The 16,845-nt window shown below is 65.7% G+C and overlaps 1 protein-coding gene across 3 annotated transcripts in view; it reads left to right on the top strand.

Moving 5' to 3' along the window:
- Positions 1-3,514: 3,514 nt before the first annotated feature.
- Positions 3,515-16,845, top strand: part of CHD5 (chromodomain helicase DNA binding protein 5) — a 40,484-nt gene continuing 27,153 nt past the window's right edge. For 2 of the 3 annotated variants that reach the window (XM_055137550.1, XM_055137549.1), the window contains exons 1-3: positions 3,515-3,724; positions 11,743-11,870; positions 15,510-15,689. In XM_055137550.1, coding sequence (XP_054993525.1) covers positions 3,646-3,724; positions 11,743-11,870; positions 15,510-15,689 — 387 coding nt within the window. In that variant the 5' untranslated portion in view covers positions 3,515-3,645. The remainder of the gene's footprint in view (positions 3,725-11,742; positions 11,871-15,509; positions 15,690-16,845) is intronic. The other variant, XM_055137551.1, reaches the window with a different exon arrangement.

The raw sequence follows: 16,845 nt of genomic DNA, 5'->3' as shown, positions 1-16,845 counted from the left end.
CTGACTGCCCGGGCGTCACTCCTGGTGGTGCTGGGGCGGGTCAGGGACCAAGCCAGGTGCAGCCTCAGCGCCTGCCCTGTCCCCAGCAGGGAACATTTTTTTTTCTTTTTTTTCCTTTTTCTTCTTAGGTCACACCCGGAGATGCTCAGGGTGACTCCTGGCTCTGCACTCAGGAATCACCCCTGGCGGTGCTCGGGGGACCCTATGGGATGCTGGGGATCGAACCCGGGTCGGCCGCGTGCAAGGCAACGCCCTCCCCGCTGTGCTGTCGCTCTGGCCCCGCAGCATCTGGATGCCAGATGGTGCTTCTCTGAGGAAGGGGCAGTCTTGGCCCCCCGCACCTTTAGGGGCATCTGAGAGGCCTGGCTTGGAGTCCCAGTGACCAGCAATGAAGCTGTGCCCAACTGGGCCCGTGGGGCCTGCCTGTGGCCCCCTCGCTGGCCCTGGGTTCAGGGGGGCCGGGCCCAGGCGGTGGGGGTGCTGCACCTCAAAACCCAGAGGGACCCCAAACCCAGGGCTTCCTCCACCCCAGGCGGGGCTCTTGCACCTGTCACATCCTGGCCCCACCCCTGCGAACAGCCCTCCAGAATCCCCGTCTCTCAAGGCCCCGGGGCAGGATTCTCCCCCGGAGGCCAGGGGCCAGCCCAAGCATGTACCCCGCGCTGACCCAGGTCCAAGAGAACCTTCCCTTCAAGCCAGTGTATGGGGGGGTGGGCCACATTCAGCAGAGCAGCCCCCGCCCAGGGCGTACCCTGCCCTTTGAGGAAGTGTTGGTTTATTAAAGGGCCACAGCTACATTCTGCACTTGGGAATACTCGTAGCAGGCCTCAGGGAACCAGATGGGATTGGGGGATTCCCCTGTCAGCTGCAGGCAAGACAAGTGTTCTACCCATTGGGCTATCTCTTTGGCCCTAGAAAACTGTTGGTTCCACGCAGGTCTCTGAGACCCGCAGAAACAGGAACTTGTCTCCTCCAAAGGGGAGCCTAGGTGCGGCTTCTTGGTTCCTAGCCTTGGGTTCTTGAGTGTGTGGGGCTTTAGGTGACCTGGCATCGCTTTCAGAGATGTCCACTGTTGGGTCTGTTGTCACTCTGAGCCCGTTTAGTGGTTGGACGATAATCATGTGTGACTGGTGCTCTTGCATCAGGGCCCCGTGTAACTCTGCCTCTTTTTTCCGGCAGAAACTTCTCTCCTGGGTCTGTGCTTGGGGTCACTCCTGGGTCTGTGCTCGGGATCACTCCTGGTCTGTGCTCGGGATCACTCCTGGGTCTGTGCTTGGGATCACTCCTGGGTCTGTGCTCGGGATCACTCCTGGGTCTGTGCTCAGGATCACTCCTGCAGGACCGCATGATGTGCTGCCGGGCCGAGCACGCAGGGCCCGTGCCCCACTCATCCTGCTATACTGTTTCTCCAACCCACAGCTGTTTGCTTTTCCCTTGGGTCACACCAGCGATGCTCAGGGGTCACTCCTGGCTCTACACTCACTCAGGAATTCCTCCCGGCGGGGCTTGGGGAGGGACCCCGGGCTGGGCACGTGTGTGAAAGACAATTAAGGGCCTTCCCCGCTGGGCTCCTCTCCATCCTATGAGCTGCTCTTTTTAGAGACCTTTCTTTTTTTTTTTTTTTTTTTTTGCTTTTTGGGTCACACCCAGCGATGCACACGGGTTACTCCTGGCTTTGCACTCAGGAATTACTCCTGGCAGTGCTTGGGGGACCATATGGGATGCCAGGGATCGAACCCGGTCAGCCGCGTGCAAGGCAAACGCCCTACCCGCTGTGCTATCGCTCCGGCCCCTTGGAGACCTTTCTTGGCTGACTCAACCTCACCCACCCCGGGAATTGGAGCCAAAGTTAATGGCGGGGAGGGGGGCATTTTCATGTGATGGAAAATCTCTGAGGTGGGCTGGGGCCTCGCGCTGGGGGGAGATGGGTTCTCCTGACGACATCAGAAGACAGGAGGGCGCGGCCAGCAGGGAGCCCCCACGACCCTGGCCTCGCCCTGACCATGCCTGTGCTGGTTTAAAAGGGGTCTGGAGGGGCCGGGACAGTGAGGGCGTTTACCTTGCACACGACACACGACGCCCCGGGTTCACTCCCTACACCATGTGGGCCCCAGCACGGCCGGGGGCAGCCCTGGAGGCCCCGGGCACCATCGGGTGCCACACCCTCGGGCCTTGCTCGCTGTGGAGGGGAGGCCGGCCCCCTGAGCGTGCCGTGGGAGACCCCCAGTGGTCTGGCGTGGACCAGGCGCCTGGTGTCCTGCCTGTTTTGGGGGACGGGGCCACCCGAGATGCTCAGGACCGACTCCTGGCTCTGAGCTCAGGGATCTCTCCTGGCGGGATGTGGGGGACCGTATAGGAGGGTGGGGTGGGATCGGGTGGGCCGGGTACAAGGCCGGAGCCCTTCCCACTGCACCGCTGCTCCGGCTCCACCTGCTCTTGCACCCTGGGGTGAGCCGCCCCGCCCTCCCAGAACAGGGCCGGGGAAGCCCGGCGGGGGCTGCCTCTCCCCCAGTCCCCTGCTCAGAGGCCGCCTCAGGCTTCCCCTCAGGCCCAGGAAACGCTGAGCCCCCAGGCGCTGCCTGGCTTGAGTGTCCACCTGGAGTGGACACCAGCTGAGACCCAAGGTAGGTGACAGAGAGGAGACCTTGGCTTCCCCAGCCGGTGGCCACCCTGACGCTGGTCTTCAGGGCTCCCCCGACTGGTCACCGAGATGACCCTCCCTCGGGGGTTGGCCCCGCTGTCCTGGCCGCAGAGAGGCAGGCGCCCCCCGGAGTCCTCGTGCTCCCCTGGGGCAGTGGCCGCCTGTCGCCTTCCCTCCACCCCTGGGGCTGGCGGCGGCTCCCGCCCAGACAGGTGTGGCTTCTGGCGCAGGGCGGGCAGGTCGGGTGGGCCTCGGGGGTCCAGCCCGGAGGTCTCAGAGCTGGGCGTGAAGGCGGGGCCGCGCGCTCAGACTCTCCAGCAGCAGGTGGGAGCCCGGCCCGGGGCCTTCCCGTGCCCGGCGCCGCTCCTCTGGGAGATGCGTGTCCGGAGCGCGCGTCGGGGCCGGGCGCAGGGCGGCGCGGGGGTCTGGGCGCGCGGGAGCGGGGGGACCCGGGTCTCTGCGCCCTCGGGGGCCCCGGTTGGGGGGACCCCGGCGCCCAGCGCCTCCGGGGCAGGGGCGGCGGCGCGGCCGGGCCGGGCGCGCGGGGGACCGTCGGGGTCCGGGGCGCGCCCCGACGGCGCGCGGCCCCTCAGCCCGGCCGGCGCCGGGACTAGTCCCCGCAACTTGTTCGCGCGCGTTAACTAGTCGCCTGCCGGAGAGATGGGATGGGGTTGCCACAGCAACCAGACTGGACGTCACAATCCGGGCCCGTGCGCGCCCCCCCGCCGTGCCACCGCGCCGCGGCGCCGCCGCCGCCACCCTCGCGGGCTGCGGGACGCGCGCTGCGGGGCGCGGCGGGCGGAGCGGCGGGTGCGGGAGCGGCTCAGCGGCGAGCGCGGGTGGGCAGGGGCGGCGGGGGGCGGCGGGGGCCGGGGGGGCGCCGCCGCCATCTTCTCGCCGAGGCCGCCGCGCCCGCCGCGCCCGGCCGGCAGCGCACGGGTTAAGGCTGGCACCGCGCCCGGCGGGAGGGGGGGCGCCCACCTCCCCTCCCCCCCGCGCCGGGCATGCGGGGCCCGCCGGGCACCGAGGACGAGCCGCCGCGGCTGTTCGCGGACGAGATGGAGAACGAGGACGAGATGTCAGGTGCGCGGGGGGCGCGGGGGCCCGGGGCGCGGCGGCGCGGGGGGCGCGGGGGGCGCGGGGCGGGGGCGCGGGGTCAGCCCGCTGCCCTTGAGAGGGGCGGGCATCGCGCGGCCGCCCGGCCCCGGCCCCCCGCGCCCGCGACCCCCCGGGCCCCCGCGCCCCGCGCCGGGCTGGGTGCGGCCGGGCGCCGGCCGAGGACGGGGCGTGCTCCGGGGGTCGCGCGCGGGCCGCGGGGGCGCCGCGCCCGGACTGTCCCTCCCTCCCGCGCCGCTCCCGGGCACTTAGCGGCGGCCGGGCGGCGTCCTGGCGCGTGGCCTTTGGCTGCCCCCGGGCCGCCGCCCCTGCCCGGCCCGCGCCCCCGGGACCCGGCCTCCCGCCGCGCCCCCGGCGACTCGCGCACCGTCCGCTCGGGACCGGCCCGGGTCCCCCCTGCGCCGGCGGGCCGGCCGCGCCCTGGCCCCCGCCTCGCTCCCTGCCTTCCGGGGGACTTTGCCGCCACTTGGAAACGGGGCAGGGGCCTTCCTGGAGCACGCCCCCCACCCGAGACCCGCGGAGAGGAGGGACCCTGGCACACCCCACCCCGGATTCCGAGGCAGCAGCTTGGGGTGCAGGGGCCCCTGGGGCTCCCCCAACTCGCGGCGGAGCCAAGTTCCCGAGCAGCAGGGCAGAGGAGTTGAGTCCCCAGCTGGACTGTCCGGCCCATGCCTGGGCGCGGGGCCACTGCCCGGGGAGCCCAGAGGCCCCGCAGGCTCCTTGCAGGGTGTGGCCCTCAGTGGGGCTTGTCCTGGGGGGGGGCAAGGCGGGGCAGGCAGTGGGTCACCAGGCGCCCCGCCCCTCGCTGGGGTCCCCCTTTCCCTCTCCTGAACACCATGTGGTCTTCCTGCCATGTCCTGTGGTGGGGGATGGGAGGAGGCCGGGCGTGGGCACGGGCAGCCCTGAGCCCGCGTCAGGTGGCCCGCCTGCCCGCTCGGATCCCCCCGTGTTTGTGGCCACTGTGCCAGGGGCGGCCCCTGGGCCTCTGGGACTCTCCCCCAGACCCTGCTCTGGCCCCTCCAGCCTGCAGCGAGACCCCGAGTGCCGCGTGCCCACCGCCCCCTCCTCAGACCTAACCAGCCCCCCTCACCCAGCCTCCTGCTTCCCTCTGCCCCTAAGTCCTAACCAGTTCCCGGCCAGCCCCCAGGCCAGGCCCCGGGCCACCCCCTAAGAGCCCACCAGCCCACCCCGGTGTCCATGCTCCCTGCCTCATCCAGGGCCAGACCCCAGAGAGGCCCTGCCCTGGCCTCCCCCCACCTGCCCCCCCACCTCTCCCCTCCCCCCCACCTCTCCCCTCCCCCACCTGTCCCCCTCCCCCTCCCCCACCTCTCCCCTCCCCCCACCTGCCCCCCCTCCCCCTCCTCCCCAGCAGAAGCCTCCGCCCCTTCTTGGGGGAACGTGCAGGAGGCGTTTGGGCCCCGGGTCCGTCCATCCCGAGCACTCAGGGCTGGGCAGCACCCCCGAACTCCCTGGGCTCGTCCCCAACCAGAAAACAGGACAGCTGTGGTCTCAGCCTGAGGGCTCGGGGCCTGAGGTCGTAGGTGGCCACGGATGCCGCGCCCCCCTGTCCAGGTGCCATGTCCCCCCCTCCCCCCCGCGTCGGAGGCCCAGCCTTCAGCACCAGCGTCCGTCCGGGGCGGGGAGGAGCTGGTCTGTTGGGAGTGCCGGGAATTTTCACATCTGCCGCAGCTGCACTGGGTCCTCGTCAGATTCATCCTCTCCACCGTCCCCCCCCACCCCCGTCTCTCTCTCTGCACTGTCTCTCGGGTCCCCTGCCTCGCCACCTGCCTGCCCTCCGAGCTGAGGCAGGCCAGTGGGTCTTCCTGGAGGAGGAGGACTGGGCGGACCCCTCAGGGCCCGCAGCCCCCCCGTCTGGGTTGGGAGGGCAGCAGAGTGAGGGTCCAGAGTCCAGGGTCCGGGTTCTGCAGGTGCGGATGCTGATTGGCAGATGCCGACGCCCGTGTGCCTCAGTGGCCCCGGTGTGGCATGAGGTTGTCATCCCGCTACGTCATAAAGGGTTATTGTGAGGGCCGGGGACGGGGCCTGTGGAATGCCCAGGTCACAGTGCCCGCTCCGGACACGCTCCCGATGCCCGGGACGGCACAGGCAGCGCCAGTGCAGGGGCCCAGCTCGCCCGCCCGGGCAATGCCTCCAGGACCCGCACCCTCGCCCAGTGAGTGGGGGCCGGCGGGCCTTGAATGTCGCACCCTGGGCACGGGAGTCACGGGTGCTGGCAGGATCCCAGTCTCCGGCACGCCACACGCTGGCACGCCCGGCTTCCCTCCTGCCCGCACGTGGCCTCTCGGGGACTGTGGCCCTCGCTGCCCCTGAGCCCCAGGGCTGACCTTGGCCAAGGAGCGTCTCTGGCCTCTCTGGGCACAGCTGCAGGCGGCCGTGATGGCCGCGGGCCCCGCACGGTGCCAGCTCGCCCTGGGTGTGGGGTCTGGGCGCCCGGCCCTCCAGGCTCTGCCGCGAGCAGGGCCTCCCCGGGCGGCCGTCTCTGCCCGGGGCCTTCGGGTGCTCCTCTCAGTCCAGATTGACCAAGGACAGATTCATTGATCCACACCCGCCCAGACATCTCCACTGACCACTCACCGCCTTCTCCTCATCCTGCTGCCTACTCGCCTATCCATCCGTTCTACCACCTGGTCTCTCCGCCATCCACATCCCATCCGTCCTCCCACCCATTCCCCACCCACCCATCTGCCCACGCACAATTTCATCCATCCACCAGCCACCCACCCACCTACCTGTATGCACTCACCTGTCTATACACTGATCTGTCTACCCATCGACCCCCTCACCTATCCATCCATCTGCCCATCCGTCCATCTACCTACCCACACACCTATTTATTCATCCACCCACCCATCCACCCACCCATCCCTCCACCCATCCACCTATCTATCCATACACCCATCCATCCATCCATCCATCCACCTTCTCATCCATCCATCCATCCATCCATCCATCCATCCATCCATCCATCCATCCATCCACCTATCCATCTATCCATCCATCCATCCATCCATCTATCCATCCATCCATCTTCTCATCCATCCACCCATCCATCCACCTATCTATCCATCCATCCATCCATCCATGCATCCACCTTCTCATCCATCCACCCATCCATCCACCCATCCATCCACCTTCTCATCCACCCATCCACCCATCCATCGATCCTACCTCCCACCCACTCATTCACTCTACTGTCTATCAATCCACCATTATCGGTTCATCTACCAGTCTATCATTTCTATACATGTTTTTTCTTTTTTCTTTTTTTTCTTTTTGGGTCACACCTGGTGATGCACAGGGGTTCCTCCTGGCTCTGCACTCAGGAATTACTCCTGTTGGTGCTCGGGGGACCATATGGGATGCTGGGAATCGAACCCGGGTCAGCCGCGTGCAAGGCAAACACCTACCCACTATGCTATCGCTCCAGCCCCTATACATGTTTTTTCTTTATTTTTTGCTTTTTGGCTCACATATGGCAGTGCTCAGGGCTGACTACTGGGTCTGTGCTCAGGAATCACTCCTGGCCGGCTCGGGGCCATCTGGGCTGCCGGGGATCGAGTCTGGGCTGGCCACGCCCCACCCACTATACTCCTGCCCTGGCTCCTACTTCTTTGGAGGGGGTATAGGCCATACGCGGTGCAGCCCGGGGTCTACTCCTGGCTCTGTGCTCAGGGGATCATACGGGGTAATTTTGAACCGGGGAACTGAAGCAGGTCAGCAGGAGGTGAGGCCGGCGCCTTAAGCCCTGCAGCATTAGGCTGGGTGGACAGGACAGCAGGGAAGGCACTCGCCTTGCATGGAGCCAACCTTGGTGGCTCCCTGGCGCCGAGCGTGGTCTCCTGAGTACCACCAGGAGTGACCCCTGGGCACAGTGCTGAACGCTGTACGCCGCCTCCCGCCCCTCCCCCACCCGCGTCCTCTCCCCCACTCCGTGGATGCTCCCCTCTGTCCATCCAGCCCTCTGTCCTTGTGTCCGTCATCTATCTGTCCGTCTATATTTGTGCGCCATTCTTCCATTCTCTTCACACCTCCTTCTGTCTGTCCTTCCATTTATTTACCACCCACCCACCCACCCACCCACCCAACATAGATTTTTTCTTTTTTAATTTCGGGTCACACCTGGCAGTGCTCAGGGACCACTTCTAGTGCTCAGGGGACCTCCCGGGGCTCCAGGGACCACGCGCGGCTTGGCTGCGTAGACGGCGAGCCCCCTACCTGTGCCGTGGCTCTGTCCCCTCTACTGCCCTGTGGGCCACACCCGGCAGCCTCAGGAGTGTCCCCGGCAGTGCTTGCGGCTGTGTGTAGCGCCGGGGCCAGCTGGAGTCGGCGCATGTGAGGACGCGCCTTCGCCACCGTCCCGCCTCCGCAGTGTCCGGGGCTGCCCCTCGCAGACCCCTCGAGTACCTCCTCTGGGCGGGGTTGACGCCCACGCGAGCACAGTCCTGAGTGGTTCTGGAGACCGGGGTCTTGTCTGTGTGGGGTCACACTCTTGGCTCAGGGCTGACTCCCAGCTCTGTGCTCAGGAATCACTCCTGGCAGTGCTCAAGGGAACCATGTGGGATGCCGGATGCCGGGGATTGAACCCGGGTGGGCTGCATGCAAGGCCCTCCCGGCTGTCCTATGCTCCAGCACCCCACCCCCACTCTCTCTCTCCCCTCCCCCTCCTCCCGCCCCCCCACCTCTGGAGACTGTATCTTGGAACCTTCGTCCTTCTCTCCACCTCCCGTCTCTCCCTCGCTGCTTCACGTCTGTCTCTGCCTCCCTCTTCCCTCTCCCCCGGGCCCCGAGGGGACCGCCATCACTGCCTTTGCTTCTCCTTCCCTTCGTGCAGTGCTCTGAGCAGCTGTGAGCATCCCTCCGGCCACCCTGAGGCCCACCTTTGGGGTGACCACCTCCCCCGTCACCCCTCCCCCTGCGCCATCTCCTTTGATGAGATACCCATGAGGTGACGTCTGGGTTTTGTTAAATTATAATAAATAAGTTATTACTTGTCTCCTGGGCAGGCGCCCCCACTCTCAGTCGGGGCCTGCGAGGGTGGGTGTCCCACAGACACCCACAGAAGAGGGGTGCTCTTCCCTGCTGGGACTAGAGTGGTCCCGAGGACCCCTCGCCGCGCGGTGCCCCAACCACGACCCTCCCCTGCCTCTGCCGGGCACTGCCCTGGGCTCAGCAGCCTTGGGCACCTGGGCTCCCCTTTTTACCCTCCATCGCCCCAGAAGGGCTGTTTGGAAGAAAGGAGCCCAGGGGGGAGGGAACAAGGCGCAGGGCAGCGCCCCCCCTGGCCTGTGGGGGTACACAGGGCCCCTTCCTCCAGAGGGCGTGGTGGGCCCTGAGCTGTCCCCAGACTCCCCTCCTTCCCCCCCTCGCCGATCCCGTCCTCGTCCTCGCGTCTGATGACTGGGGGGCTGCCTTCCTGCCCAGGGACCCTCCCCAGACGAGGAGGCTGAATCCGGACCCTCCTGTGGGCTGGGGAGGACCCCCTGTGGCATCCAGACCCTGGCCGGTGCCCACAGCTCATGTCCCTGCTTGTGGGCGGGGCTGACCCTGGAGGGCGGGGCTGCCACCCATCCTGGGGGTGGGATTCTCCTGTCTCTGGACCCTCTGGCCCTTCTGCCTGAGCTGTGGGCAAGATTCCCCCAGACCCAGCGTCCTCCTCTGCCTGCCGTGTCCAGATGAACTGAGCAGAACCGTGCCGTGTGCAAATGAACAAGCAGGCCTGTGCCGTGTGCAAATGAATGAGCAGGACTGTGCCGTGTGCAAACGAATGAGCAGGGCTGTGCCATGTGTAAATGAATGAGCAGGGCTGTGCCATGTGTAAATGAACGAGCAGGACTGTGCCGTGTGCAAATGAACGAGCAGGCCTGTGCCGTGTGCAAATGAACGAGCAGGCCTGTGCCGTGTGCAAATGAATGAGCAGGCCTGTGCCGTGTGCAAATGAATGAGCAGGACTGTGCCGTGTGCAAACGAATGAGCCGAGCTGGGCTCCTGCACTGCGTGGGGGCTGGTGTATGTCTGAGCCTCTGCTCTGGACCCCCGTGAGGGGGATAAGCCCCCGCCCTGCCCAGTCCAGCCCTCTGGATTCTTCCCCCAGCCCCCAGGCCTGAGCCGAGCAGGAGCTAGCCAGGCGCTGGGGGTGGGCTCAAGAGAAGCCTCTGAAGGTGCCCTCTGCCCCGTGGCCCCTCCCTTTGCCCCCCCCCCCCCCCGCCGCCCTCGACTCCCCACCCCCCTGCAGGCCGCTTGGCCCTGGCCGTCTGGAGGTAGGAGCGCGGCCAGGCTAATGCACCCTAATTGCAGCCGACGTGGACGGATGGCGCCTGTGCAGGCTCCGCGGGGGCGCGGGCGGGCTGGGCACGAGGGCGCTGCTCAGGGCTGCCAGGGCCGCGGGGCACGGAGGGCGCTGCTCAGGGCTGCCAGGGCCGCGGGGTCCCGCCCCGCACCCAGGGGGGCCCAGCTGGAACCTGGGAGAGGAGGGGCTGGGCAGATGCTGGGGGTGGGAGGGGGCGGGCAGCGTCAGAGGTCTCCGTGGGCAGGACACGGGCAACGGCTCCAAACTGCACTGGACCTTCCTGGGGGGCGTCACCCGTGGGCGGAGCCTGGCGCAAGGGCTTCTGGGAAAGGCCCGTGTGTGGGGGGTCTGAGCCCTGCTCCTCCCTCCCGGACCCGCTGGGCACGCAGGAGGCAGCAGCTGCCCCGGCAGAGCACAGCTGTTCTTCCAGAACCTTCTGCCACCACCTGTCTCACTCCTTGTCGGCTGGGCAGTGGGTCGGCCAGAGGCGCTGCGCTGGCCTGAACTCTGGGGCCGGGACTGGCCCGCAGGGTTGGGGGTGCCGGGAGGGGGGAGGCAGGTGGGGGAGGCCCCCTGGGTCACTCGCACCCGAGCCTTGGCATGAGCCGTGCTGGCCTTGCTGGGCGCGGGGGCGGGGCCACCCTGTCCTGCTCCTTGCCAGCTCCCCTCTGGCCCACCCCGGGGTTCCCTGTGCCCGTGCGCCCACCCCCTGGCCCCACCGCTGTCCCCTCATGTCCAGACGAGCCCAGGAGGTGCCCAGCACGGTCCTGCCCTCAGCGCTGACCCTGTGTCCCTCGAGTGGCCGCGACCCCGGCCTCGTTCTCCTCACTGCCGGCCTGGAGTCCATCGCCCAGCAGGGCTGGGGCTGGGGGGGCTGACCAGGGCAGCCACTCGCCCCTGCCCACACTGCCCCTGCACGCCTGGGGGAGGGGTCAGGAGGGAGTGTCAGAGTGGGGGGTCAGGATGGGGGGGTCAGGATGGGGGTCAAGATGGGGTGTCAGGATGTGGGAGTCAGGATGTGGGGGTCAGGATGGGCGTGTCAGAATGTGGGGGTCAGGATGGGGGGTCAGGATGGGGGTCAGGGTGGGGTCAGGATGGGTGTGTCAGAATGTGGGGGTCAGCGTGGGGTGTCAGGGTGGGGGGGTCAGCGTGGGGGTCAGCGTGGGGGTGTCAGGGTGGGGGGCTCACGTGTCTGAGCGTGGGGGTTCCCGCCTCGCCCCAGGACTGGGAGTTCCCGTGTCAGTCTTCCCGGGGTGGGATTGGGGCGCTGGCCTGGTGTGCCCCCGTGAGGACTGAGGCGCTGCCCGCCCGAGCTGGGGAGGCTGTGCTACGCGGGCCCGGCTCCTGCCCAGGGCAGCAGGTCCCTCCAGAACCACCTTTGCCCAGGCCCGGCTGAGTCTCCCCTGCGGGATTGCTCCCTGGGGTGGTTTGCCCCAGCTCCGCCCAGGACTCCTCTCCGCCGGGGCCTCTTAACCCTTTGGGTGGGGGCTGGGCCCCCTGAGGCAGAGGGACCCCCCTTCCCGGGCTGGGCGCCAGCTGGTCTCCGCCCAGGGTGCCCACCTGGGGTGCCCCTTCCTGCCAGACTGCGGGGCGGGGCCTGTGTCCCCGGGTCCCTGGAAGGGTCCTGCCCCGGGAAAGGCGGGGGGAGGCCTGTGTGACCGCGCCCCGCTCCCCGCAGAGGAGGAAGACGGCGTCCTGGGGGGCTTCGAGGAGTTCTTTGCCGAGGAGCCCGTGAGCCTCCCCAAGAAGAAGAAGGCCCGGAAGCCCAAGGAGAGCAGGCCCAAGGGGAAGCGCAGGAAGAAGGAGGTGAGCGGCTGGGCGTGAGGGCGGGTCTCCTGGGCGTGACCCCATTTCCAGAAGCTTCCTCATGTGCCCACTCAAGGGCCCCTGTGGAAGGGGTGGGGCAAGGACGAGCCCGGCAGAGGACAGAGGGAAACTGAGGCTGACGCAGCACGAACTTCCCTAGACGGGGGCAGCCGGGCTGGGTCAGGTCACTGCTCCGGCCGCCCTGGCCGCTGTCCACCTTCAGGACCCGCCGTTGCTGAGCTGAGTGCAGGGGCGGCTCAGAGGCCCCATAGCACTGGCCCCGCCTCCTCCCTTGCCCTCCGTCCCCTGCCCAGGAGACTCTGTTTCATGGGGGCGGGGTGGGGGTCCAGGAGTCCTGATTCCCCTCCCCCCACTCCTCCTCACTCCTTACCCAGGTGCAGGCTCTGCAAGGGGGGAGACTGGGAGGGGGGATGGAGGCTGCGGATGAGCTTCCTGCCAGCCGGGTCCCCAAGGTCACCCTGGGCCACTGCGCCCCTGGCCCCGTGTTCCTGCCAGCCTGTCTCTGGCCGGCTCTGGGGTCTTAGGGGGGCTCAGAGGCCTGAGGCAGGATCCTGGCCTCCGAGCCCCCCTCGCTGTGTGGGTCCTTGGAGCGTGGGGAGGAGCATTCACCCTCCTTGCTGGTCATCCCTACCCAGGTGCTCCCCAGAAGGGGGGTGCAGATGAGCCCTGCAGGGGACAGGCGGGTGGCCTTTTGGGGAGCACAGCCCCAAGCTGTGGTTCTGATGTTCATAAAATACCCGGGAACCTGAGCATATGTAGATGAAGCGGCTTGTCAGACCCAGCACAGGACGAGAAACGGTTTCAACCTGTACCGCAGTGGTTCCCATGGCAACCAATTATTCAGTGCTAAATTGTAACTGTTTATAACACTCGTGAATGGGAAGGCTCGTATTTCATTCCTTCCTTCCCTCCCAATCTGGACGGCCCCAAATCGAGAGTGACCAACTCCCAGAGTCTGTCCCTTGGAGTTTAAATGCCTCCTTTCCCCGCGAGGCTGATGGGGTGTGCATGCGCGCGAGCGCGTGTGTGTGTGTGTGTGTGCGCGCACACACACATGCCTGCGCGTTGCGTTGCGTGTGGAGGCGGCGGCCTGGGCGGGAGCTGCAAGGGTGGGCACTGCCCGCAGGGTGGGCCCAAGGGGCCGGGCTGCTCTGCAGAGGGACTCAGTCAAGGTCTGCAAGTGCTCTGAGGTTCGACCCTGGGGTGAGCGCGGCAGGGGGCCCTGCCCACCTCTTCTGTCCCCCGGGAGTTTCAGGGTGCGAACACAGGTCATCCCTTCCCTCTGGGTCCAGATGATGGCAGCTGCTCTCGGGGGGGGGGGGGTTCCGGAAGCATCTGTGGCCTTTTCTTTGTGAAGAAACATTTGGGAATGTCCGGAAAGGTTTGGGAATGATTCGGAAAGGTTTGGGAATGTCTGGAAAGGTCTGGGAATGTCTGGAAAGGTTTGGGAATGATCCGGAAAGGTTTGGGAATGTCTGGAAAGGTTTGGGAATGATCCGGAAAGGCTTGGGAATGATCCGGAAAGGTTTGGGAATGTCTGGAAAGGTTTGGGAATGTCTGGAAAGGTTTGGGAATGATCCGGAAAGGTTTGGGGATGTCTGGAAAGGTTTGGGAATGATCCGGAAAGGTTTGGGAATGTCTGGAAAGGTTTGGGAATGATCCGGAAAGGTTTGGGAATGATCCAGAAAGGTTTGGGAATGATCCGGAAAGGTTTGGGAATGATCCGGAAAGGTTTGGGAATGTCTGGAAAGGTTTGGGAATGTCTGGAAAGGTTGGGAATGATCCGGAAAGGTTTTGGAATGTCTGGAAAGGCTTGGGAATGTCTGGAAAGGCTTGGGAATGGCCTAGAAGCGGCCAGCCCTCTCCTGGGAGTGGCATGTGCCATGAAGACGCGTCCCTGGTCTCCCTGAGCCCCTCCCGAGGCCTGTCCTGCACCCCACCCTGACGTGCCCGAGTTCTGACCTGCTGGGCGGGCGGGGCAGTGAGCGCCACCTGGTGGGGGGGAGGCGGCCGAGGAGCTGGTGTGGGTCGCAGGGCGGGGGGGCGTCGGGTGGCCTCAGTGCCTTTGCCCTCCTGCTCGAGGACTCGGAGCTGCTGGAGGAGGCCCGCCCCTCCCCCTCCCGCCGGCCACGCCCCACTGCCTGCACGTGGGCTGCCGCCCAGCTGCTGCCCAGCAGATGGCCAGGTTGGCCCCCTCAGACGCCACAGCCTGGCTGCGGGCACCGTGGGACGTGGCTGTGCGGAGGTCGCCCGGGCGAGGGGGGCAGGAGCCGATGAGACTGGCCGTGTGGTTGGCGTTCACGGGGGGCTGGGGTGGTCCTGGGCCACTGGGCCACTAGGCGGAGGGCAGCTGGGGAGGCAGCATCACGTCCGAGTGGTGTCCCGAGGGGCTGCCGGACAGTGGGTCTGGGCCCTGCTTCCTGGTCAGGTCCCTTTTTCGGAACGTGCCAGGTTCTGCCATGCTCGTTGCAGACAGAGGTCTGATGTCCCAGGGACATTCCTGTCCCCAGGCTGGCAAATCAAGAGCCCCCGAGGGTTCCAGCCTCCAGCCCCTCTGGGGAGCCCCGGCAGCCCCCTCCCCAATCAAGTGTCACCCCCTTCCCCCCCACCCCCCTCCCCGCCTCCACCCGGTCCTGCGGTCCTGGGCTGGCCGTGCCTCTGTCCATGGTGCTGAAGCTTGAGGCCCCCTCTGGCCGCCACTGGGGCAGGGCAGGGACGCTGGAATGGGCTGGACGCTACACCTGTCACCCTCTGCCTCAAGGGACACTCGGAGCCGGGCAGCTGCGGCCCCGGTGCCAGAACGGGAGCCGGGATCTGCACGGCCTCTGGGCTCTGTGCAGCCAAGCCAGCATTCCGGGAAACGGCCCGTGTGCCAGCCAGCAGCCGCCACTGACTCAGGCTGGGGGAGGAGGCTGGGCGCGGGAGCCAGCAGGTGGGGGATGGGCTCCTCTCCCAGCTGCATCTGGGGGTGCCTGCTGCTGGAGAGAAGTTGATCATGCGGTGGAGCGGCTCCTTCTGAGGTTCCTCTGCCCCCACCCCCACACGCCCCCTCCCTCTGCTCCCTCCACCCTGTCCCCTCTCTGGTCCTCTCACCCTTCCACGCTCCTCTCTACTCACCTTGAAGCCTCTCGCTGGCCTGAATGCCAGCCAGGAGGGGCCTGGGAGGGGCTTCCCAGCCACTGACATCTCCAAGGGCTGCAAGGGAACAGCTTTCATGGAGGGGCTGTACCTTTGGGGGGCGCTGTGCTCTGGCTTAAACCTGATCTCCATATAGATGGGCCGTTTTCTGCCCCTGCAGACAGGAGCCCTAAGTACGGAGGCTGCGTTGAAATCCTTGTCTCACAGTGAGATGGTGTGTGTGTGTGTGTGTGTGTGTGTGCACGCGCGCGCATGCATGTGTGTGTGTGCGTGCACACGTGTGTGTACATATGCATTTGGTGTGTACTAGGACATTTGGAAAGACCGTCAGAGCCCCCGGAGACAAGGCTTTGAGCCAGAGCCTCGCCCCTGCTAGCCCACAGCTGTGAGCACAGGCAGAAAGATCCAGGCAAGGGAGCAGTGGGCTCTGGGGGGGTCACTTGGGGCTCCTGTCCCTCCTGACCACCCCCTGCCCTCCAGGGGAGCAATGACGAGCTGTCCGAGAATGAGGAGGTGCCGGGAGGGAAGTCTGAGAGCGAGGGCAGCGACTACTCCCCGACCAAGAAGAAGAAGAAGAAGCTCAAGGAGAAGAAGGAGAAGAAGGCCAAGCGCAGGAAGAAGGAGGAGGAGGAGGAGGACGGCGAGGACGGGGGCCTCAAGGTACCCGCACTTGCTCCTGGGACCTGGCTCGGGCCAGAAGGGCAGCGGGTCTGCACATGTGCACTGAGTGTGAGTGCACACAGCTCATGTGGTCAGGCATGTGTGTCCACATGTGTGTCCCTATGTTCCTATGTACACAGGTATGTGCCTTGTGTGTACATACATGCGCCTGTATGCACCAGAGTACACATGTACCTGTGCCTGTGCGCAGCCCTGTACACATGCATATTCCTGTGCATGTACACATGCAGGTGTGCCCTATGAACTGTGACAAGTGCATGTGTGTCTATGTGGACCCATATACACATATGTGCATATATACATATGTGCTGTGTACACATCCACATATGCACCTGTGTACATGTGTGTACCATGTACATATCTGCATGCACCTGTGTACACATGTGTCCTTGATATGTGCCCTAGTGTACACGTATGTGTATGTATACACCCACCTACGTACACATTTGTGTGCACCAGTGTACACATACATGTGTCCATGTATGTGCCCTGTATGCACAGGGTCCACATGCAACCATTACATATGTACATGTGCATGTATATATTTGCACATGTGTGCATTTATGCACCCAGACACACATGTCTGCACCATGTATGCCTGTATGTACCCATGCACACATGTATGTGTCCATGTGTCCCTGTGTGTACATGTGTAGGTACCTATGCATGTGTAAAATACCTGTGTGCATGTGTGCATGCCAGTGTATGCATGCCTGAGTGTGCCTGTGTGCACTCACTCGTGTACCTGTGCATGTGTGTTCATGTGTGCCTGTATGTAGTACATCCATGTGTGCCTTATGTGCATGTGTGTGCATGCCAGTGTGTGTGTGTTTGTGTGTGTGTGAGCGTATGCATGTCTCAGCCAGGAGCGGTTTGGGGGAGTGGAGACCAGGGAGTTCTTGGCCTCATCAGCCCCTTCCTCCCCTGGGGGGGTCTGCTTGGGACTGTATGGGTGGGCCTGAGCCAAGACTTGGGCTGTGAGGGAGGGCTCTGGGGGACCATGCGAATTCATGGCCCAGGGCTCGTCACCCCCAGTGCCCGTCACCCCAGTGCTCGTCACTCCAGCGCTCATCACCCCAGTGCCCATCACCCCTAGTGCCCATCACCCCCAGTTCCTGTCTCCCCCAGGCTCCGT

This window comes from Sorex araneus, chromosome 5, assembly GCF_027595985.1.
Source record: "Sorex araneus isolate mSorAra2 chromosome 5, mSorAra2.pri, whole genome shotgun sequence".
Classification (NCBI taxonomy): Eukaryota; Metazoa; Chordata; class Mammalia; order Eulipotyphla; family Soricidae; genus Sorex; species Sorex araneus.
The sequence above is the reverse complement of the archived record's forward strand: the minus strand, read 5'-3'. Positions and strand labels throughout refer to the sequence as shown.